Source organism: Schistocerca nitens, chromosome 8 (assembly GCF_023898315.1).
Source record: "Schistocerca nitens isolate TAMUIC-IGC-003100 chromosome 8, iqSchNite1.1, whole genome shotgun sequence".
Taxonomy (NCBI): Eukaryota; Metazoa; Arthropoda; class Insecta; order Orthoptera; family Acrididae; genus Schistocerca; species Schistocerca nitens.
In genome coordinates, this window is record NC_064621.1 from 354,214,290 (window position 1) to 354,240,041 (window position 25,752).

General features: G+C 40.6%; 1 protein-coding gene across 1 annotated transcript in view; it reads right to left on the bottom strand.

The window, feature by feature from the left end:
* The window catches only part of LOC126199562 (odorant receptor 43a-like), a 93,049-nt gene extending 67,720 nt beyond the window's left edge, over positions 1 to 25,329 (bottom strand). The window contains exons 1-3 of the mRNA XM_049936483.1: positions 25,027 to 25,329; positions 10,826 to 10,975; positions 4,142 to 4,548 (exon numbers count right to left, since the gene is read on the bottom strand). Coding sequence (XP_049792440.1) covers positions 4,142 to 4,548; positions 10,826 to 10,975; positions 25,027 to 25,329 — 860 coding nt within the window. The remainder of the gene's footprint in view (positions 1 to 4,141; positions 4,549 to 10,825; positions 10,976 to 25,026) is intronic.
* Between the last annotated feature and the right edge of the window lie 423 nt (positions 25,330 to 25,752).

Below are 25,752 nucleotides of genomic sequence, written 5' to 3' on the forward strand. Positions count from 1 at the left end.
TACATGCACTGGCATATGTTAGCATTGTCGGAAAAATGTGTCACGAATACAGTTAGTAGTGAAGAAGTAATAAATTGAAACGTCATTCCTGATGCGAAAATGAACACCACTTTTTTCGACTTTTAGCAAAACGACGTGTAACTGTATTCTCATTTTTCGAAAAATTCTGGCCTAAATAATGAGGGGAAGCTATAAAGCTACGCTCTGCCTTATCTCGTTCCGAAAGTATCTGCAAGTGGCCAAAATCGCAGAGAAGAAACAAAAAACATAATATTACTCAGGGGAAAAGTATTAACGAAAAAATATTTTGTATACGCGGTATTACATAGCGATGTAAAATAAATCAAATAATAGATAGTATAAAACTTCATCCTCCTGACCTGAACATCTCAAGAATTCCGAAATTCCGTTTCGAACCGTGTCACCGCATATTGTCTGCAGTAGGAAAGTTGCAGAGTTTCAGTTCCGTGTACATACAAAGATTTGAACTACCAGAAAGCCCCCTTTAATAGGAGAATGAAAATTTATTTCTGGTAAAAATAATCATTACATTTTTTTAAGCCAGGATGATAAGCAGGAACACCTGTCTTAACCTGTGTGGTCCATCGTTCGTTACTAACTGGCGATACAGTCATCTGATGCTCAAGCTGCACCCTTTGTCAAGCGGTAGCGTGTTTGACTAATAATCAAAACGAGTTGCAACTGCTTAAATTTTGAATAAGAATCATCAGCGATGGCGGGCAATAGCTTCCGGCGTAAGAAGGGATCTTCGTTCTGCCAGTGGCCTTATCGATGAGAGCAGAGGAACAGACGGAGGTTCACGGCACTCTCTGTCTTTCGGGTGTGTATCTGCCCTTAAAAGGCGGAAAATCAGCTATGGTCAACAGCATGAAGATGCAGAAGGCAATGGAAACCACTGCATTAAAGATACATAATGTGTATCCACAGGACATGTGGCCTATGACTGAAAAAGTGTCACGATAATATCTCCATTGGAAAAAAATTCCGCACTAGACTGGAATAGAAGGGAGAACCGATAGAGGTACTCAAAGTACTCTCTGCCACACACCGTCAGGTGGCTTGCGGAGTTTGGATGTAGATGTAGATGTAGAGCACACCTCCGTTGCAGACGCCCCTTTGAAGCCTTCGTATAGTGCCGCCACATTTGGGAACTTCATGGAATTATACAGGCTGAAGCTGCAATATTCCGACGTGTCCCGCAACAAATTCACCATATTTTCAACGGAGGTTGGTAAAACAAAAAGAAATGTTTGTTGCATTAGTTATTAAAAACCTCTCGTAGTAGTAGAACTGCAAGAGACTATCAGGAAGAATCAATGCCGAAAGAAGTGGGATACGGAAGTACTAAAGAGTGAAGAGATACACTTGAAGTTCTCTCAGGTTATAGGTACTGTGTTAATGAATAACTCAGGAGGCAGTTCAGTTAAAGAGGAATGAACATCTTTAAAAAAGAGCAGTCACAGTTGTTGGAAAAATAAACGTAGGCACAAGGAGGGAAACTGCTATGAAACCATTGATGACAGACAACATAATGATATTGATCGACAAAAGAAAGAAGTACAAAATTTCGGAGGGAAATTCAGGAATACAGAAATACAATTTGTTTGGTAATGGAATAAATAGGAAATGCAGGGCGGCTACGGCTAATGGCTGCATGAAAAATGTGAACAAATAGAAAAAGAAAAGAATGTCGGAAGGACTAACTCAGTATATAGGAAAGTCAAAATAACTTTTTGTGACATTAAAAGCAATGGTGATAACATTAAGACTGAAGTGGGAATTCCACTGTTAAATGCAAAGGAAAGAGCGGATATGTAGAACGAGTTCATAGAAGACCTCTGTGATGGGGAAGACCTGCCTCAGGACGTGATGTAGAAGGAACTGGTCGATAGGAAAGATACAGGAGATTCAGTATTGAAATCAGAATTTAAAAGTGCTTTGGAGGACAAATAAGGCAAAAGGGATAAGCAACATTCCATCGGAATTTCTAAAGTCATGGGAGTAAGTGGCCACAGGATGACTATTCACGTTGGTGTGTAGAGTGTATAGTAGTGATATACCATCAGATTTTTGGAAAAATACCATCCACACAATCTCCAAGATAGCAAGATCCGACAGGTAATAGCTCATTCTTCCACGTTTCTGACAACAATACCATATAGAAGAATGGAACAAAAAACTGAGGATGTTTTGGATGACGATCAATTTTGCTTTAGGAAAGGTAAAGGCACGAAAGAGGCAGTTTTACCGCTAAGATTGATAATGGAAGCAACACTAAAGAAAAATTAAGACATGTTCATAGGATTTGTCGACATGGAAAAAGCGTTCGCCAATGTCGGATGGCCCAAGATGTTCGAAATGCTGAGGAAAACACGGATAAGTTGTACGAAAAGGCGTGTAATATACAATACGCACACTAACTAATACTGGAAGACCAAGAAAAAAGTGCTTGGACTAGGAGGGTGTATGGGATCTAGTCTTCGTCCCACTGTTCAGTCTGTACATCGAAAAAGCAATGACGAAAATAAAAGAAAGGTACAAAAGTGGGATAAAAATTCAAGGGGGAAGAATATCAAATGACACTGGTATCCTTATTGAAAGAGAAGATGGATTATAGTATCTATTGGAATGAACAGTCTGAGTGCAGAAAATGGATCTAGAGTAAATGGAAGAAAGACGAATGTAATGAGAAGTAACGAGAACAGCGGGAAACGTAACATAACATTTGAGGATCACGAAGTAGACGAAGTTAAGGAATTCTGCCACATAGGCATCGAAATAACCTGTAATGAACGGAGCAAGGACAACATTAAAAGCAGACTAGCAATGGCAAAAAAAGGCTTTCCTGGCCAAGGGAAGTCTACTAGTATCAAACATAGGCCTTAATTTGAGGAAGAAATTCATGAGAATGTACATTTGGAGCACAGCATTGAATGGTAGTGGAACATGGATAGTTGGAAAACTGGCACAGAAAAGAACTGGAACATTTGAGATGAGATGCTACAGAAGAATGATGAAAATTAGGTTGACTGGTAAGGTAAGGAATCTGGAGCTTCTCCGAAGAATCGGCGAGGAAATGAATATATGGAAAACACTGACAATAAGAAGGGATAGGCTGATAGGACATCTATTAAGACCTCAGGGAAGAATATTCATGTTACTTCAGGGAGCTATAGAGGGTGAAAACTGAAGAGGAAGACTGGAATACACTGAGCAAATAATTGGGGACGTAGGCTGCAAATGCTATTCTGAGATGAAGAGTAGGAAGGGAGAGGAAATCGTGGAGGGCTGCATCAAAACAGTCAGAAGAATGATGACCAAAAAAAAAAAAAAAAAAATATTCACTGCTGCTCTGTTTTCAGTACCTTTACTAAATTTCATAATCTCATAACTTTCCTCAAATGTTCTGCGAATTATACAGTACATCCTATAGTACATAAGCCACCTGATTTTGAATCCCCTTCACCAATTTTTCATCACTCTTTGTGCCAATATTTGATTGTCTTACGAGGCTCTGAATTTTTACAATTGTCGATTGCATCAGTTCGCTTTGGTCTGTGAGAATAATAATCCTCTGATTATGATGCAGATAAGAATTGATCCTTTTAAACTCCCTACTATCATTAACTACGCCAGGACATTTCCCCACTCGCTGGTACTGTCATTAGTAGTCAACAGACGAAGAACGTGAAGTACGCGTCGATCCTCCACTTAACTGCTCTTATCTTTAGCGTCCGGTTTTGTGCCCGTCTATCCCGCATTTTAGAAATTCTATTTCTCTGCTATTATAGCACATCCAGCATTCATTATATCAATAGGGAGCACCACAAAAGACTTGTTTGCCTTACTACTGATAACTACCTACAAAATTGTCATCGACCCACAGGGCCGAACGAGAGGCTATTTCCACTTCAAATTTATTTCTAGACCAATAAGAGTGCAAGACAACAATTTAAAGGAGTGCTCGACATATAATTCAAATGCCCTCGAACGACGTTGTACGGTGACCTCCGAATTTCCACTCCATTAATTGCTGTTGATACTTGAGCCCCAGCCCAATGACTAGACAAAGTTTTCAAGAAAAATCGAGAAGTGCAAATAGATGAAGGATTGTACAAACCTAAGGACTGCCTGATGGTGCTTGACATTCTTCGAAATCTGTAGATGTATCTCAAGATCTGAGATACATTCACTTGGTTTGTCCTGGTTCTTTAATGTTGCTGAAGTCTTCCACTTACGCAAAGCTGAAATGTTGTCGTTCAAAATCTCCAGCTCAGCAGCAACCCTCAGCATGAGGTCAACGAAGAAACAGTCAGTGCACACAACAGCAATATCAACGGACATCATACTCAGGAACTGTATCAGGTAGAGTGCCTCGTATGTGGGGGACGCGTACATGTCCAGTGGTAACCAGACGGCCAGGGGCAGAGAGCGATTGTTGCTGGAAGTGCTCCCATCTTCCGTGTTGAGGACCTGGTGAACCAGTGGGGGAGCGACCCAAATAGCCACAGTTACGGTTGTGGTCCCCTGCAAAACAGAGCACGTGTAAGGCTTCAGGGTAACGCAATACAGGTAAGAATACAGTGTAAGCAAATGGCAGCATGTATTTTTGCACGTTCCACAATTTCTGTTGCTTTAGTAGTTGCCACATTGCATGACACGTGCTGCATTCCAGCATGTAAGTCTCACTGCATACCGTATCATGATGTTCACCTTTCCACAATTTATTCTCTGAGAGACATTGTAACACATGCATACATACAGTACATACTAATGAGTTTGGAAGATACCAAATACTAGGTTGGTGAATCAATTCATTCCGTTTTTGTTTTGAATGTTGGCATTCCGACTGCTATGGGTTTATTTCTAAACTGTCATTTTTATTTGTAGTTCGCTGTCGCTGTTTGAGTTAACATACTGTCAGTTTGTCATTTTGAGACAGTGAGTGGTTCAGTGTACACTACAAAAGTGGAGAAATCGCAACATTTTCGACATATTCTTCTGTTTGAGTTCGATAGAGGGGTGACAGCAGAGAAGGCAGTCAGAACACGGTACGAAAATATTTTTCTCGTTTGAAGGAGGATCGTTTTAACATTAGTGACATTGCGGAGACCTTTTGGGTCTGATTAAGATAGTTTAAACGGATTAATCCAAAATCATCCACGTCACTGTACTGGAGAACTATCAAAATCACAAAAACCAAAACCAAAAATCTCTGCTTGCTAGTCATCAACTGGCTCGTGAACAAGACCGACGCCATTCGTATCCTCTATCGTTACTGGTGATGAGAAATGGTGTCTTCATGCTAACATAAGTAAGTCATTACCGACCCACCTCACTCATTTGACCTTGCACCCTCAGATTCTCACCTTTTGGCTGTCTATAGAGCACTCTTCAAGGAATGTCCTTTCCAGATAAAAATGAGCTCCGAAGAGGGCTCAGCGAGTTTTTCGCGTGAAAACCACGTGATTTCATCAGTCATGGAATCGAAAAGTTACCCCAGGGTTGGCAGGAATACATTATTGACGACTAAAGTCTCTGTGTCGTGTTTAATACACTTACGGAAAAATGCTACGAACTTTTGCACCAATCTAATAACACATCCATACATACTAATGAGTTTGGGAAGATACCATATTTGGAAAATTGTCACTGAAGAGATAGTGCTGTTGAAGAAAGGAAAGAGAAAATCTTGGAAACTAAAGACCTCAACTGTAAACAATGGTAAGATGAGATTCATTTCGTTCATCATAATCGATGCTTTTGGTAAGCTTGCAGTGTGTCATTCACTTTTTTATCATGGCGATTAGATGAGTTGCAATTTTAATGGCAACAGACCCATAGTGTCTTCCACGGGGTGGAAAACGTCAGAAAAGAAGAATACAAATGAAATATTTACAATGAAAAACAAATATGTATATGTACCTATCAAACATCCTAAGTGCAATGGTGCTCATAGATGCCCACGTAGTCAAAAATCTTAAACCTATTTTCATTTAAAACGTGATAGCAAACCTTTCACAACACACCCATATTTTCAATACATGGCGGTGTGTATGATAATTCGTACGCTATTGCAGCCATGCATCATCAAATAGAAAATATTAGATGAGTTGCAATTTTAATGGCAACAGACCCATAGTGTCTTCCACGGGGTGGAAAACGTCAGAAAAGAAGAATACACATGAAATATTTACAATGAAAAACAAATATGTATATGTACCTATCAAACATCCTAAGTGCAATGGTGCTCATAGATGCCCACCTAGTCAAAAATCTTAAACCTATTTTCATTTAAAACGTGATAGCAAACTTTTCACAACACACCCATATTTTCAATACATGGCGGTGTGTATGATAATTCGTACACTATTGCAGCCATGCATCATCAAATAGAAAATATGCTTTACAACACATACTTTCATATATCGCTTTACTGCACTGAATTTATACAGAAGACACACTGTTCGTAATAGTAGAATTATTTGATATTATTAATAAATCCGCAATGAAGTCGAAAGAGATGGCCCCCAAATTAATCTCTTAGGTTCCCGTGAACTGAAGTTTATAAGCAGTTAAACCTCTTAAGGCTGCCGGTAAATCACTGAAGAAGTGTGTTGCTGAATAATGGACACGTTCCTGAAAAAAAGTGACTTTAAATATATGACTTTAAATATATGAAGATTATTATTTTTTATGTTGATTCAATGAAATAAGCTATTGGTATGAAAAAGAGACATGTTTTCCAATATAAATTTCATAATAAATAAATATATTGGTAAATAGTGTTTAGTATGCTTAGTTTCCTAAACGGGACTCTGTAGGATGTTCTTCAATTCAAACCACATATAATTCTTATTACAGGGTTGTGGACTCTCAAAACTTTCGCTTGGCTTAATGAGTTATCTCAATAAATAATCCCGTAGACATTATAGAATGAAAGTAAGCGTAATTTCCAACTTTAGTATTACTATGTCATCTGTGTCTGACAACATTCACTTCGAAAATCGACGTTTATTTAGGTGCTTGATTTCCGTGAGTTCTCTTGCCTCTCACCATTACTGTAATTCACAATAAATTCTGAAACTGATGACCTTCCACTTAGACACATTTATTAATTCGTGCGTGGAATCCATATGCTCAACTTAAAGGCACTGTGAATTACAATTATGATAAGAGATAAGGGCACGAACCTAAATTAAGCATCCAAATGGTGCGAGACAAGGGGACTCCCAGATAACAATCATCCCTATGGGAACAGAAAACTACTACATCCACGTAGCGTAGTTTCAGACAATGGAACGGCTAAACATGTACTGTACAATCAAATTGGCAACACCAATTTATAACATAAATATCAACCGTCAGAAAATAAACGTTTACATTTACATTTTAAATTAAATGTAGATTCAAATGCGTCGGTTATTGATTTCAAAAACATGCCCAATTGATATTTGTCGACTATAAAACCATCCACCATGAATGGCAAACAATGGTTTAGGTACCGTACGTATTTTTTGTCGTAGAATCCGGATATGCAGTGAAAACAGGTGGTTCCCATTTGAAAATGCGAAGTTGACCCCGCTCACGCATTAGGGGTGGTTAGGTGGCCAGTTTTAACGCAGGCAGATGTCCCCATTACTAATATTAACTTCTCAGCAAGAAAAGTTTCTTGGTCTATGCGTCTTTTCCGACTTTTTTCAGGTTAAAACGAGAGCCCTGTGTTGACAGTGGCTGTGAGAGCAAGATGCTGACCATGAAGCCTTAGCTATAACGAGTAAATGGGTAACCTGGTTTAAAATGTTCTATGTTAAAAGAGCGCGATTGTCTTCCCTTGCCAACACTTTCGGTGAAGAAGGCGGAACAAGGACTGAGACTGGTAGTTCCAAACTTTTCCTGCCAGTCTTTTAAAGAGGAACAGATTCGCATCTTTTGTGCTCAGACAGGGGCATTTTTCCACTGGTACGTTTCATTGTTCTTTACATAATGCGAAAGCAGGTGTTGATATGTTATTCATCTGTAAATTTTTTTTGCGTTCATAGTGTGACGGCTACCTCGTTCAAACTACAAACACAACTGGCATATTGGAGTATCAGCTGGTAGCCTTCGGTCAGAGGGATCACGTGCAATACTTCCCATGTCTGTCAAAACTTATTTGTTAGTTGGAATACATTTCCCCCGTAACTGAGCATATTTTCCGCAAATCTGCCAGGAGCCCTTCCAGTTAGTGCAAAGTTACCCACCTGATATTTGTTTCACTACCGATTTACACGCAGGTGACAAACATCATGGGAACAAATGTGGTCCAGTGACATGACGCATTATCATTCCACAAAAATTCGGACTTTGTTTGGGAACATGAAGTCCATGAATGGCCGCAAATGATCTCCAAGTAGCCAAACAAAACCATTTCCAGTCAGTGATCGGTTCCGTTGGACCAGATGGCCCAGTCCATACCATGTAAACACAGCCCACACCACCAGGTTGCACAGTGCCTTGTTGAAAACTTGCGTCTATGGCTCCGTGAGGTGTGCGCCACATTCGAATCCTACCATCAGCTCTTATCAACTGAAATCGGGTCTCATCGAAACAGGCCACGGTTTTCCAGTCGTCTAGGGTCCAATCGGCATGGTCACGAGCCCAGGAGGGGTGCTACAGGCGATGTCGTGATGTTAGCAAAGGCACTCGCGTCGGTCGTCTGCTGCCATAGCCCATTAACGCAAAATTTTACCGCTCTGTTCTAACGGATGCATTGATTTCTGCGGTTATTTCACTTACTGTTGCTTGTCTGTCAGCACTGACAGATCTAAGCAAACGCCGCGGGTCTCGGTCGTTAAGGGGACATTGTATGTCCTATGTCGCCAATGTTAAATTATCGAATTTTGTGGACTATTATCTTGGAAACTTTCAAAGACACCAACTTATAATTTTCTATAATTTATGAATGCACATTTCTAGATACACTGAACTAGAATTATTACTAAAATTCTATTGTGGGGCATGTTATGTGTTTTTTTTTCTTTTCAAACAGAATTTTGTACATAAATGAACGTAAAAACAAAACAACTCAAGATATTTTTATTATTCTAGTGTTGAATCTCACACTTGGCATGCTGTGAAAATTTGGTGTCTCTACCATTAGTACTTTTTCAGAAAACTGGTCATTTATTGCAAAAAGTGTAGTTCAGAGATATTGAGGTTTAAAACTTTTTTATTACAAATTCTTATATAGACTTACATTTCTGCGTCTTTTATGCACTAGAATTGCCCTGGCCCATAGTCTGTGTCTTCTTCAGTGTCACAAGAGCCCAGTGCTTGCCGCCTCCGTTTCTTTCTTGCTTCTTTTGTCATTTGCTGAGCAGCTAAATCTGCTTCGCATAGACGAAGCTCATACAGTTCCCGCAGTCCTTTAGCTTTGTTCGGTCCAAATCTTACCAATAACTTCTCCAGAACCTTAAGTCTTTCATAATTCTCACCATTAAAAGTTATTACAGCATCAGGCACTGCTAACTTTAGAGTCATGAGGCCAACATATACATTTTTAGGCACACGGCACCACACAACATTATTGAAGGACTCATTCACATTCTGGGTCTTCCCATGTAAACAGTTCTTTAGTAGCTCAGGATTTGCCAAATCTCTGTAAATAGATTTCATTGCCTCCATTACTTCCAGAGGAAGAGAATGTTTATGTGTAAGTTCATGCAGGGGGCCACAAAATTCAGCTATCCTATATTTACACCACATGTTTGGTGAAGGTGGACACAAAGCTTGACATGGCTTTTCATCGGTTGATATTCGATGAAAGAATGTGCTCCACACAATTCTTTTCATCTTTTCTGAATTGTCACAGTTATATCTAATGGCCTTCCCATAATGTTCCTGTAATTTATCAATTACTTTGTCCGTTAGTCTTCCAGCACATTTTATTGTCTTGCCATCAGACAGTTTTGTGTTACCTAGCTTGGTTTTTAGGTTACGCAGACGTGTTCCCATCCTTTTCTTGACATGTACTACACAAAACAAAGCAATTCATAGCCTTCTAGACTGTGTAGTCCCCAAGATATGACTGTCTAACTGTGGCAGTACATGCGTAGTCGAGAAATTTGACAGTCACACGTCAACACTAAACTATTATTTGAAGGTCTCACAACTGTCTGATTTTAATGTATTATACACCAAAATGTTCAGGAAAGTCCAAAGTTCATTATGGAGAAGAAAACAGCAAATTTCAACGAATTTCACGTACAATTTCCCATTAAGTGAAGGCCGCAGGCCACTGCGTTGTCCGTGATGGGAGGTAATGCCTGAAATGTGGATTTCTCGGCACACACTTGTCGTTGTTCACGGAATACTGAATTCCCTAAAGATTTTCAAAATGGAATGTCCGGTGCGCCTAGCTCCAAGTACCATTCCGCATTCAAAGTCTGTTCATTCCGGTCGCGCGGCCATTATCAAATCGGAAACTTTTCACATGTGTCACCTGACTACAAATAACAGCTCCGCCAATGCACTGCGCTCTTATACCTTGTGTACGCGATAACCATTCCAAAATAATTACAATACGTAAGCTATAGACGTCGACTATTTTTAATTGCACTAGTCATGTGTCCAGTCGGATTCAAGTTCTCGTATGGAACAGCATTCGTAGGATTATTTGGTTTTCCGATGCTATTCCTTCAGCAGGACAATCGATACCCTAAGGACAAATTTTAAGATCTACTATGGCCAACGATGCAGCACATTTGGGAACGCAGCATCAGAGCCGATAGTAAGTTGTTTCCAAACACGTTGTTCTCCTTACCAAGGAGGCCAGGAGCAGGCGGTTTCCGAGTCTTTGGTAACGTCGCCGAGTGTCGTCGCTGCGTTCGCCGGTGCTGTTGCCCGTTCCAGTCTCGGAGAGCAGCTCCACCAGCTCCCGCAAGGTTGGCGCTTTCACCACGAAGCACACCAACTGAATGGACAGAGCGTAGTGTTAGTGAAACACAAGTCTTCACTAGATTCTCCGTGACGAGGGGTGGTGTGAAGGGGAGCGGGGGGCGGGGGGGGGGGGACACACAGACACCATGAATAGGAAGCTGTGTGCCGTCTTCTACCAAGCTCCGTAAGTCCGTAAACAGTCTGTGTCTATGGACCCTGTGTGTGAGTAGGTTTATTATCGTAACGCCACAGTAGGCAGTGGATAGCTAGCAGTTTTCCGACACTCTGCTACAACCATATGTTGCTTCTTATGCCGTCGCTTGGGACGATTATCGATTAACCTGCTGTTTTAACGATAGCTCTTTACAGTGAAATATTTGCTTATAAAATTGTAAAGCAATCCAACACCGACAACAATAGTTTAGATAAACATGCAAACGTCGTCAGCAGCAGGTGAATAGCTACAATATATGAAGATATTGAACGGATGTATGTAAAGGGAGATGGCAATTGATAGTTACGAGGGACTGGACGCGGTTGTAGGAGATGGAACAGTAGAAAGAATTATGGGAGAATACGGACTATACGGTAGGAATAAGAGAAAAGGAAAACTGAGTTCCACAATAAATTTCAGATAAAAAAAATGTTAAAATTTGTGTGAAATCTTATGGGACTTAACTGCTAAGGTTATCAGTCCCTAAGATTACACACTACTTAACCTAAATTATCCTAAGGACAAACACACACACCCATACCCTAGGGAGGACTCGAACCTCCGCCGGGACCAGCCGCACAGTCCATGACTGCAGCGCCCTTGACCGCACGGCTAATCCCGCACGGCAAAATTTCAGATAGTAATACCGAATACTCTGTTAAAGAATGGCAGCAGGAGGATGGTATTGAACCGGGGACCTAGAAACGACGAACGACGGAGAGGATTCTTGCCGCCGTAGCCCTGAGTGCTTCACACGCCACAGTAGTCCACCAACCCCACCGCCGCCGCACACCGAACCCAGGGTTATAGTGCGGTTCGGCCGCCCTGGAACCCCCGGGAATGTCACATACCAGACGAGTGTAGCCCAAAATATTTGCGTGGTAGAGTAATTATGGTGTACGCGTACGTAAACTCAGTGTTTGCACAGCAATCGCCGACATCGTGTAACTGAGGCGGAATAAGGGGAACCAGCCAAGAGGGTGTATACTTAGAAAAGGTCTGGAGAAACGAGAAGATTTAAATAGATTGCATTATGTTCGGGCAAGAATTCTGAAAAAGGATGCAGGATTGTAAGGTGTACTTTAGAGCAGACATAGACTCCGACTACAATTTAGTAAAGATGAAAAGGAGGCTGAAGTTTAAAAGACTACTCTAGGAGAATCAGTGTACAAAGAAGCAGGAATGAACAGATGCGTCTCAAGTATAGATACCGGGGTAATGAATACCTTAGAAGGCAGTTCAGTGAAGAAAGAGTGAACATCTCTAAAAAGGACAGTCACAGAAGTTGGAAAGGAAAGCATGGGTTTAAGGAAGGTAACTGCGAAGAAACTATGGGTAAGGTAAGAAATACTTCATCAGTTGAGCGATGAAAGAAGGACGAACAAAAATGTTCAGGGAAGTTCAATCACTTGGGGATGAAATAAAGAGGAAGTACACGGAAACCAACGTGAAATGGCTACGTGAAAAATGTGGAAAAATCGAAAAAGAAATGATTACCGGAAGGACTGTCTAAGCATATAGAAAAGTTAAAGCGTCCTTCACTTAAATTAAAAGCAAGGTCGGTAACATTAACAGACCAATGGGCAGTCCACTGTTGAATGCAGAGCAGAGAGCGAATAAGTGTAGAGAGTACATTGAAAGCCTGTGTGAGGGGAAGGATTTGTCTGATGACGTGATAGAAGAAGGAACAGGAGTCGATATACTAGAAGGAATAAGGGATCCAGTATTAGACACCGAATTTTAAAGAGCTTTGGGAAACTTAAGAGTAAATAAGACGGGAGGGATAGCTAACATTCCATCAGAATTTCTAAAATCGTCGAGGAAAGTGGCAAAAACACAAGTTGGTGTGTATATGTATCAGTCTGGCGATATACCATCTGGCTTTCGGAAAAATATCACCCACCAATAGCGAAGACTGCAAGAGCTGACAGGTACGAGAAATATCGCACAATCATATTAGTAGCTCATGCATCCAAGTTGCTGAAAAAAATATTATACAGAAGATTGGAGAAGAAACTGAGGATCTGTTAGGCGACTATCAGTCTGCCTGTGGGAAAGCTAACGGCAACAGAAAGGTAGTTCTGATTTGCGGTTGATAATCGAAGCAAGACTGAAGGAAGATTAAGGCACGTTCGTAGGATTTAACGACCTGGAAAGAGTATTCGGCAATTTAAAAAGGTGCCAGTTTCGAAATTCTAGGAAAAATCTGGGTAAGCTATAGGGAAAAAACGGGTAGTACACAATATGTACAGGAGTCAAGAGAAAACAATAAGGAAGATCTAATGTCTACGCATGAGTTATTTCCTACAACAATAACATAAACGTTGTCCACGATGTGTTGCGAATGTAGCTCGTCATCGTGAACATATCACTTACTACATTGTACTGAAGGAGTTGTTAGTACAGAGACATCGCACAGAATGGTTTCTTTGTAGAGTTACTCTTTTAATTCATTTCTATAGTGAATCCTACACGCCTTAGTTTAATAAAGAATTGTGCGATCAAGACTTTGCGTATTTTATCATTGGTATGCTTTTGTACTGAATTTTAATCCTACCCTTATCGTTCTTTAATTTCCATCATTGCTTCTTCGATTTCCATGCGTAGATTGAAAAGTAGATGGCAAATAAGGAAGGAAGTACTCTGATTGAAATGGGTCTAAGAAGGATGTATGACAGAGATGTAGTCTTTCGCCCGTATTTTTCAGTCTATACATTGAAATCGAAGAAGTAATGATGGAAATAAAAGAAAGGTAAGGGCGGAATTAAAGTTCAGTGTTAAAGTATACCAATGATAAAATATGCTGTCGACATTTCTATCTGGTGAATCTTGGAATTACGGAAAAGTCTTGATCGTACAGTTCTTTATTGAAGGAACCCTGTAGGTAACGCTAGCATTCACTATAGAAATGAAATGAAAGAGTAACTCTACAAAGAAACCATCCTTTGCGATGTCACTATACTGACAACTCCTTCAGTGCGATGTAGACGGTGAAAAGATATCGTAGACAACTTGAAGAGATACGTTCATATGATTGTTTTAGAAGATAAACTCAAGTGTTGACATTAGATAAAATTCACACAGCAATAAATGTGCTTCTTAAGGTTACATCGTAAAAGAGGCAACAGAGATACTCGCTAGTCAGTAATTATAAAATAATATATGTATGCAACCAATAACTGGTATAGTACAATGAAAACATGAAACCGGTATAAATCACAAAATAAAATAAGAGATGTAAGAGAATACATTCATAGCCATCAGAAGCAAAAATATTCCACAAGTATGACCAAATTTAGTCATACGACAATAGTCAAACATATACAAATGACTTGCATCAGAACGATATAGGTAACCCTAGATGAGTGCCAACAACTTTAAATAAAGTCGAAGCTAATATTACATTTTTTTTAAAAAAATTAAACAGCATAATGGTAAAATGCTGAATCCTGGAAACAATCTACCTTGAGGCAGATACGTGAGAACACCAGAAATTCTGTTTATATCATGCTTGACGATGAAGAGTTAGAGTCATTAATTGTTAAAAAGAAACTGATGCCCTAGTTTGCTTAATACTAAAACAGTGGTCATACTGTTGAAGAAGAAATGGATTCCGCCTGCACATGTAACATGTAATGCAAACCGTATACAAGATCATAGAAGTGCAGAATTATATTACATCGAAAATAAACTCTCTGAAATGATAGTGAAAACGAAACGTTCGTAACGTTATCCATAGTGTAAAGTACCTGTAATGTATCTATGATTCAAAACGAGAAGTTATATTACTGCACCCATAATGATGAACCCATTGACCGCGAACATTCGCGTAATATGATAAAATTGTAAAGTAAGTCATACAAACAGTACGAAGTATTAATGTTACCGCAATAAAGTGTACCGATGCGACACACAACGCCCGTAACTAATGGAGTTGCACAGAGAGGCAGTTACTATAAGGTCACATCCTGCGAGAACAGTGGCTCCATCTCTTGGGATTGAGTGAAACTGTAGAAGAAGCATGGCGAGATAGTCATATAGAACCAAGCATCAAAAAGATGTCACCACCTATCAGGGCGGAATATCAACTAACGTAAATTCACCTGTAATGGTTACAGTGCATATACCTCATGAAGAGTAGATGCTCATTGCTCATCTAAGCAATGTTAGATAAATTGGGTCAAATCTGAGATACATATCTTATAGTCTCTTCAAATAAATCTGAGAACCAATTCCTACTGAAATACTCCTGTTCATTAAATAACCGATGCGATTGAGAAATTTAATTAAACCCCTCTACCATCCTCTACACCCACAAATCCTTGATCTCTCCCATCATCTGTTATGCCAGTCCTGCCTGGATATCTGTGCACCCCCCCCCCCCCCAAATTCTGTAAAGCTCTCCAGATCCTTGAGTGCCATGCACTTCACCTTGCCTTCTGTATACGCCTCCCATACTCCACATTAATTGTCTATGACTTGATTCCTTTCCCCCATCTGCTCCTTTTCCTCGAACATATCCAACTCCTCTACATCTCCCACAGGCTTGATCCCCTCAATCCCCTGGATGCTCGTCTCTTCTCCAAGCCCTGCTCTCTACCACGCCTTCACCATTGTGTCCCACCTATCCTCCACCTCTAAACCCTTCATCTCATTTCCCAAGGTGGCTTCCATCAACTTCCCCTCCCAGATGATGCCCTCTCTATCTCCATTTTTCCCTCCTATAAACTGTGATCCTCACCTCCCAACCTTTTCCTGGACACCCTTCCCCCCCCCATTCCATCCTATTTTTCCCTGCCTACCCTCTCTTTGACTCCCTTCTTTCCCCTGAGTCCTTTTGCTTTCCCCTCCTCTGTCTTCCCCACTCCTTCTCGTGTTTGCCCTGCCCCTCCCCTTTTATGTGTCCTCTCTCTCCATCAGCTCCCCCATCTGCTTTTGCTTTTCCTCTCCTAGCCTCCTTTTTTCCCCTTCATCTGTCCTTCCCCCCTCCCCCCCCCCATCTGCCTTCATGTCTCCTCCATAGTGCAGTTTTAAGTGAGTGTTCAGTGTTGTGCATCCCCTTTCAGTGTTGCAACAGATATCATTTTTTAACTCTTGCAAACAGAAAACAGACTTTCCCCATGTGTTTTAATTGTGCCTGTCTAATTACTATATGGTTTGATCAGAATTACCAAGCATTTGTTTTTATATTTTCACTTTCGCAACTTTTCGCCATGTTACAGTTTTACACAGTTACAGTTTCATCGCCTGTTTTTACTGTTTGTTATTTACTCATTATGTTGTTATCTCTTCTGTAGGCTGCAGGGCGGCATATTACGCTGCTGCCAGCTCGCCCCCCTGTGGGGGGGGGGGGACCGAAATTCAATAAAGGAAAAACAATTTAATGTATACGTGCTTCAAATCCTTTCAAAATGATGGCTATGAGGGGAGACAATCAAAACTTCAAGCCCTCAGCAATCTAATTACTATATGGTTTGATCAGAATTACCAAGCATATTTTTTTATATTTTCACTTTCGCAACTTTTCGCCATGTTACAGTTTTACACAGTTACAGTTTCATCGCCTGTTTTTACTGTTTGTTATCTACTCATTATGTTGTTAACTCTTCTGTAGGCTGCAGGGCGGCATATTACGCTGCTGCCAGCTCGCCCCCCTGTGGGGGGGGACCGAAATTCAATAAAGGAAAAACAATTTAATGTATACGTCCTACAAATCCTTTCAAAATGATGGCTATGAGGGGAGACAATCAAAACTTCAAGCCCATCAGCAATCGGCAACACTCTACGCGTCTTCGTTTTTAAATGCTGTCGCAAAGCACTTGCTTTATTGGTAAACGAATGCTCCTGCATCTAATAATGAAATCTTTCCATGTCTTTCCAATAATGAAATTATTGCAGGCACCACACTTTGTCTTATATATATATATATATATATATATATATATATATATATATATATATATATATATATATATATATATATACAAAAAACAAATCTTTGTTCCTGTCCTACGTCAACCTGAAAATTAGTTTGCCGGCCGGGGGGCCGAGCGGTTGTAGGCGCTTCAGTCTGGAATCGCACGACCGCTACGGTCGCAGGTTCGAATCCTGCCTCGGGAATCGATGTGTATGATGTCCTTAGGTTAGTTGGGTTCAAGTAGTTCTAAGTTCTAGAGGACTGATGACCTTAGATGTTAAGTCCCATAGTGCTCAGAGCCATTTGAACCGTTGTTGAGCCAAACTTTTTCAAGATTTTCGCAATTTTGTCACAGTTAGAACCAGTGAAGGTTAAAATAACAAAGCTACCTTTCCTCTTTTTTTACTAGTTTGTGTTTGTTCTTCTGTACAGAGTAGAACAATTAACTAATACTTTGAGCTTTATACCCCTTTGCTACACATAACTGAACAATCGTCTGCAACGTCTTCTATCTTGCGTCCTGACTTATATCTTAACACAAGATTCCATGATCATGGAGCAAAAATACGCCCTTTTATGCCACATTCTTGTTCTGCCTGTGGCTTCACAACCCTGTGCTTACCTTACAGTTTTCTCCCACTCTGCCTCTCGTTTACTTTCCTTCTTTTCCCTTCGATACCTACGGCTCTGATGTTGTCTTCCACGTCGTCCAGCCATCGTTTACGTGGAAGACCTTCTTTGTAGTTCTTGTGTCCTCCATCCTCAGGACATGCCCCAGCCAGGCTATTCTTTTACTTTTAAGTAGCGTTGCAATATAAGCTCCTTGTATGAGATGATCCATATCACAATTGGTTCTTGATCTCCAGGTGCATTAGTTCTTTGTGATCCCTCCATAAATTTTCGGTAGCATCGGTCGTTCATATACTCAGATTTGTTATTCGGCAGTGCTAGTTAATGTCCATGCTTCCCATCCATGTGTAAACACTGGCCTGATCATAACCTTATTTCGAACTGTCAGTTTACCATCCTAGATGTCATTAGCTTCCCAGATTTGTGATAATACCTAATATCACTCAAAATGCGGGATTTTACGGGTATTTCAGTGGATATGGAAATTACTTTATTAATACTAGCCCCTGTGTATTCAAAATCCTCTACATGCTGAAAATTAAAATCTTCTGCTGACCAGTTAACCAGATTATTGTCCTGTTCTATGGAGTGTCGTATATTTAGTTTTCAGTTCGTTGATTTCCAGTCCCCTATGCAGTGCGGGTTCTTTCAGTTCCACCACTACTCTCTCCAGTGACTCCCTTCGCCCATTAACAACTGCAACAACGTTAGCATGTGCCGCCAACTGCGTGGCTCTTATACCTACGTGCTCAGATTTTTGCAGTTTTCGTATAATTACTTCCAAGGTGAAATTGAAAGGCATTATTGATATAAGCTTGTCTAAAGCTCTGACTAATACCGGAACAGTCGGTTAATTCCCCTTCCATTCTCAACATTGCCTTAATAACCGAAAATATATTTGGATGGTGTGCTAAGCACTTTTATATCTTCTAACATTTCCCTTTCTAGCCCATCGAAGACATGATTGAAGTCCACTTTGATGTAATGAGTTCTATGTTATATTCATATGCTTTTCTTTGTATTTGTCTAAGTACGAATATTTGGTCCACAAATGATATGTTAGGCGTAAAGCCGTACTGATAAGCATCCAATTTATCTTCCACATTTGGGACTAATCTATTGTATAGGATTCCGGATAAAATCGTATCTCTCTTATGTGTTGGGCACCTTCTGGAATTCTTTCTTGATTACAGATTAAACAATTTTATATATCCGTTTGTGTAAAGTAATGCCTCGCCTCCTTAGACGCTCGACAATTACACCATCATTTCCTGGAGATTTGTGATTTTTTTTAATAATTCACCATCTTCCATAGTTCTATTTTTGGTTCTACTGCATGGTATATCCGTTGCTCCCTGCTCGTGTGATCACTTTCCTGCATTTCTTTACAACATTCTCTCCATCTTTTCGCCACTTTCCCCATTTTCTGTCAGCAAGTTTGCATATTTATACTTGCAGCCAATTATTTTAGGTATATACCCTTTGTTTCGTCTTTTGACTTCTTATTAAATTTTCTACTCTCATTCCTATTACAGTGTTCTTTCATATCTTCTACCTTTATTTTTTGGGCTTCTTCTTCTTTTCTTCTGGATGTCTTTGCCGCTTCTACCTCCCTTTCATTATTCGTAACCCGGTTAATTCTTGTATTCCGTTGGAAACATTTTAGTCTTGCTTCTTTCTTCTGTGGTGACATTAACCCTTATTAATAATGACATCAGTGCAGGTAGGTTTACGAAATATTCCTGAAAGAAGACTAGTGTCAGTCCTAGCAAACTTTAAAAGTGAATTTAATATTCGGGTACATGGAGATAAAGTAGGCACATTAATATCTTTATCATGATTTCATATTTGGTACAATTTCTTAATTGGATTTCATAAATATGTAGTCAAAATGACTGACGGGTAGGTTAACAGTGAGTGGATTACCCATAGCTGATTCATTCGTCTATTACTACAATTTGTCGTTAAAGGTAAAGGCATTGAAAGACAAAAAGTGTTCTAATAACTTGATTAGTTCCAAAACCTCGACATGGGAAAGTTTATTATGTGTCAATAAATTATTTCTAATTATATCAAGAGTTTCACTAATTTGTATACGGTTGCACAAACAGAGAATATCCAGAGAAACTAAGTGGGTACCATCTGGGACATGAAGGATTTTGATTTTGTTCATTAATTCACATTAACGTAACACAAAAAAACTTAGGAAAAGATTAAGCTTTTTTGAATGTTTTGTTTAAAAATATGCTAATTTCACAATTAGCGCTGGAACGATTACTCACACTCAGCCTTATAGGATAATGTTACTTACGTAACTTCACATGAAGCCTAAGATCTGGTATTTTAGGCGTCATTGTAAGAACACTTTTCTTCTGAAAATCAGTTTCAAACAAGAAATTACAGTCTTTGACAAATATCTTTCCGTCATTGTGAAACTTATTCATCGAATTACCTGAGATCCCAACTATTCCTGCACCCTTGAAGAAATCTGCAGCTTTTTATGCGATATGTGCCACAAGTAGGAACCACACAGTTACCTTTATCTGATTTCGTGGCAATAATATGCATGTAATGGAGCTTTTATTAAGCAGTTGTAAAATGTGATTGCAGTCTACAGTATTTTTGGGTAAAATTTTGAAATCTCTGAGAGCTAACGCAACTTCGGCTTGTTGACACTTAAAAGCTTAACGTACTCACATACTGATTTAATCTCTGCAGTCGTGTTTTTTAAACGCTGTTTATTCATACGAGGAGCAAGGTTATGCCTAAGATCTATATTCAAGGTATTTAATTCATATGGGGAAAATCCAACGTTAAAAAGTTTAGCTACACGATCTGCAAAATTGTGAACGTTCGTACTGTCGCAAGCATCATATTTGAAATAAACACATAATCTGAACAGTTAACATGCCTGTTTATGAAATGTCTTTTCCAATCAAAGTAGCATTACATAACAAATTACTGACCTTAGATAAATCTGAATGAGGAACCAACTTCCCTAAATAACAATGAGAATCTAACGCTTTCCGAATCACTGTGCCTTTTATCCTGCAACCATCACGAAGCTCACGTTTGACAAGAGCTGCTTCAGATCTAAGTATTACCTTACGAAAATTTGCTGAACGATTTTGACACTTTTGCATAGTTAGGAGTAACACTGTAACCCTTAGCCTAGAAAGATATCACTCCATCCTCCTACTGAAGCTCGGCGAAGCACAAATTCCATTACTTGATGAAAAAATATATCCACGTAGAGGCAAGCGACCATTCAGATTTGCCACAACTTGGAAATGCAGAAAGGTATTGACCGCACAGTTCTTTACTAAGTCTTACGTGTTTAAAAATTCGCATCAGAAGAAACTTTACCCTAAAGTATACGAAGAAATTAACGGTAGCAAATATATACATACTAACGTACACATGCAGAGTAGCGATCCACATAAAGAATTTTCTATTTTTACAATTAACCTTCGAGCATCTTGCCCCTACTTCATGTCAGTGTACATCATTCAATCCTTTCGTCACCTATTCTGCGAAGAACTTCATCATTTATTTCCTTATCAGTTAGGCTTTGGAAAGGTGAAGCTACAAGACAGGCTTTCCTGACCTCGGAAGCAACACTAAAGAAAAATCAAGACACGTACATAGAATTTGTTGACCTAGAAAAAGCGTTCGACAATGTCGAATGGTGCAAGATGTTCGAAATTCGGAGAAAAACAATGTTAAGCTGCAGTGAAGAGGGGTAATGTACAACATTTAAAAAGGCCAAGAGGTGGCAATATGAGTGGAAGTCCAAGAACGAAATAGCCTGATTAAAAAGGGTGTAAAACAGGGATGTGTCCTCCGGTCTCACTGTTCATTCTGTACAATGAAAATGCAATTACGGAAATAAAAGGAAACTTCAAGAGTAGAAGTTAAATAAAAGGTGAAAGGAAATCGGTGATAAAACTCGCTGACAACATTGCTGTCCTCAGTGAAAGTCAAAAAGAATTACAGGATCTACCGAATGGAATTAACAGTCCAATGAGTACAGAATATGGCTGGAGGGTAAATAAAAAAAAAAAGACGAAAGTAATGAGAAGTAGCAGAAATGCGGGAACGTTTACACCAAAATTGGTGATCTCGTATTAATTGACGCTAAGGAATTCTGATATCCAGCAGCAAAATAATGAATGACGGGCAGATCAAAGAGGACATCGAAGCAATTCAGAGGCGCACTGCTAGATTTCTTAACGGTAGGTTCGAATAGCACCCAAGTATTATTGATATGCTTCGGGAACTCAAATGGGTATCCCTAAAGGGAAGAGGACGTTCGAGAAAATTTAGAGAACCAGAGTTTGAAGTTGATTGCTTAGTAGTTCTACTGCTGCCATTGTACAAGTCTCATAAGAACGCCGAAGATAAGAGAAACTAGGGCTTGTACGGAGGCTCTGTTCGCGAGTGGAACTGGATAGGAAATGACTAGTAGTGGTCAGGCAATCCTCAGCCGCGCACCGTACTGTGGCTAGCAGAGGACGTACGAAGATGTAGATGTATACTAGGATATTTTTCGACACCTCCGCTATCTCGCTAAATCACCATACCTGAATGCCATAGTAAAGTCTGTAAATAGGAACACTGGATGGACACAACAAATCAATATCTCCGCAGTTTGGTAGCTCTGCCTTATCTAATCATTACGTGGATGTGGCATACCTGAGGGAACTTCTGGTCCCTCTTTCTCGCATAACTATCAACGCTAGAGCTACTGATTTTATTGGGATGAAGTCTTCTGAGTGTACCTACATTGTAGTGTGATATAGTTGAGAGAGTTCGTTATACAGTTTCAATTATGACTTCGAAGTTATTGAGTTATGTAATTAATTTCTTATTTGTTGAGAAATACATGTCTGCAGTCCTGAAAAGCACCGAAATCCCCACGGGACAATACCGCAGCATGCCGTAGACGACCCTAAACAAAACGGCTCAAACCATCGATAAAACGGAGTTGGGCTGCACTATTTTGTTTCGGGTCATCTAGTGGAGTTCTGCGGTATTGTGAGGTAGGGTTCGAAGTAAGGTTCCAATGTGTACCAGGGCTGTAGATAAGTACGTGCAGCAAATAACAAAATTGTGGCTCTTCAGGGTTTTCAGGGAGTATGTGCAACATGAGGCTCTCGGTCTGGCACAACTGAGTTTCGAATGACTTATACTGGCAACACTTGCACACTGCAAGGTGAATGTGATGATCATCATCATACACGTTTGGGACACTGATAAATGTGCAATAGCAGAGCAGTATCTTAGCACAAGATACAGCATAGGGTATGAAAAGGCAACGAGTGTGTCCTGAGTTTCTCCCTTCTGGGACAGTGTGATAAAGGAGGCAATACACATTCTCACCGTGGATAACCTAAAAAAAGAGGACAAGTGCCAGTAGAACTCACGCTCTGAATGTTCCGCAAAAATGTAATTGTAGAGCCCAATAATAATTTAATGTGGCTCACCGGCCTGGTACAAATCTATTAGACCTACTTCAGATACTTGCGTGTCCCTAAGTTACCCAGTTTTCTAACCGGGAAAGCGGACTTACAGTTTAACGCTTACCCGAACCATGTGTTGTTTCTGACGACTCCTCACATATTTGAGAGATTATAGCTAGGTTAAAACGGAGACTGAAAAATCCGTGGTCTGACCGAGACTCAATCCTGCAACCACTTGGATACCACGCTCGCTCTTTACGGCTAGACCATCAGGGTCCTTGCGTATGTAAACATTTCATTATAGACACGATTTTGCAGTGCCTGTGTTATCCTGGTTACGATGCAAATTTCCTTTGGACATGAATGTCAAAACGAACAGACACTGCGGTGACTACAGCTGTTATGAAATACTTTAAATGAATTCGCAATTGCGAATAAGGGCAATCATCGGCTGCAGAATGGAATGACGACAATGGATTTCCCGCTTATCGCGAGTGATCGCCATGCCATTTAGCTGTCCGTGCATGACTCGAGGCGCGACATAAACTTGCGTCCTGGTCCGGCACAGATTTTCACTGTCGCCATTCAAATCTGCAGTCGATGTTTGTTCTTATTCGCAATTGCGAATTCATTTAATGTGTTTGATTATAGATGTTAGTGAGTTTGAGAGCATCAAAATATGTTACAAAAATAAGCGTATCATTTGTCCGCCCCGATAGCTGCGTGGTCAGCGTGATGGATTGCCGTCCTGCGGGTTCGGGTTAGATTCCCGGCTGGGTCGGTGATTTTCTCCGCACAGGGAGTGGGTGATATATTGTCTTCATCATCATCTCATCCCCACTCAGCGCGCAGGTCGCCCAATGTGATGTCGAATTTAATAAGACCTGCACCAAGGCGGCCGGATCTGCCCCGTAAGGGGCCTCCCGGCCAAGGACACCAAACTCTCATTTCCGTTTTTTCCGTATCTTCTGACTGCATTGACTTAGAAGCTTAACTCTTTCACACCACCAAGAGACCGAATGTGACACAATTTTCAACTTAATCCCTGTACGTGTGCCTGACAAAAAGCGATATTAACTGTCGGACAGACAGACAGACAAACGAGATGGACAACAAAGTGATACTATAAGTTCTCCGTTTTAACCTATTGAGGTACCTAAGGGACTCAGGATTCCAATTAAGTACAGCCTGGACCCCTGAGTCTGTCGCTATTATATATAGAAACAATGATTTTCGATGGCACTTTCAGCGTCATAAAGAGAAGGTTAGGTGTAGCATCAATTTTGGTATGGCTCATTACCACATCAACAATCATCAGCAGCTTTGGGCATCTGACGCATGCGCAGAAAGCCTGCAAGCAACTCGACTGCACATGCGCCACTTTCAGAGGCCTTTATACAGACGGTCGTAAATGCAGGCACTGGTAATAGCTAACTAGGCAACAGTAGCAAATAGTAGCTGGTGATATCGAAAAACTGCGACGAGGAAATAATGTCGGCAGACCCTAGTGCCACATATTAAATAGAAATGAGTAATCTTATTTTTTCCAGGTGATAATTAAAACTATGACAACAAATGGTTCAAATGGCTCTGAGCACTATGGGACTCAACTTCTGAGGTCATTAGTCCCCTCGAACTTAGAACTAGTTAAACCTAACGAACCTAAGGACATCACAAACATCCATGCCCGAGGCAGGATTCGAACCTGCGACCGTAGCGGTCTTGCGGTTCCAGACTGCAGCGCCTTTAACCGCACGGCCACTTCGGCCGGCCTATGACAACACATTTTATAACAGAACTGTACGATTGTGAACAAGGAAAGCGCTTGAGGGAGCTAACTTAACAGTCTTGGAGCTGCATACCTTGATAAAAATTTCGCTGTATATTACTACGACGAAGATACACGTGGCTAACTCCTCAAGTTCTTGTGGACGATCCATTAGTAGCTTGAGGAGAGGCATAACCACCAGCCCGCACGACAACGCCAGTGAGACGCCGGCAGCGAGGGCGCTGGCGACGCGGCGGCCGCCGTGTTGCGGGCCCCAGAAGCCCTGCAGCCGCAGCAGCGTGGCGCTGAGGCCCAGCACCGACCCCTCACCTGGGCTGCGGCGCGCCACGGCGCGAAGTGCAGCGCGGCGCTCCGGGCTCCACCAGCGGCCGCACATCTGCAGCACATCGGTGGGTGCACTGCGCGTGGCCCCCGGAATTTAGCCGACGGGCCCTAGCACGCTCCGATCGGCTTGCCACAAGACCGCCGAAATGGAGGTAGCTTAACAAAGAGAATAATATTACCAGCCCTAAAATATCAAAATACGGGGTGTCCCAAAAAGAATGACCCAGTTTTAAATAGAATTATTTATAAGGAAGAAGGGCTTAACAACAACAAATTGCATACTAAATTACTCAGAAAAGACAGAAGTTTATTAAAATCCATCATAAATGTTCAATATGTCCTGCATTGGCTGCACGGACGACATCTAGCCGATAGCCGAATTCATCCCAAACTGAGCGTAAGGTGTCTTCTGTCACTGAAGCTACAGCAGCTGATATTCTGGTTTTTACACTGCTGGCCATTAAAATTGCTACAC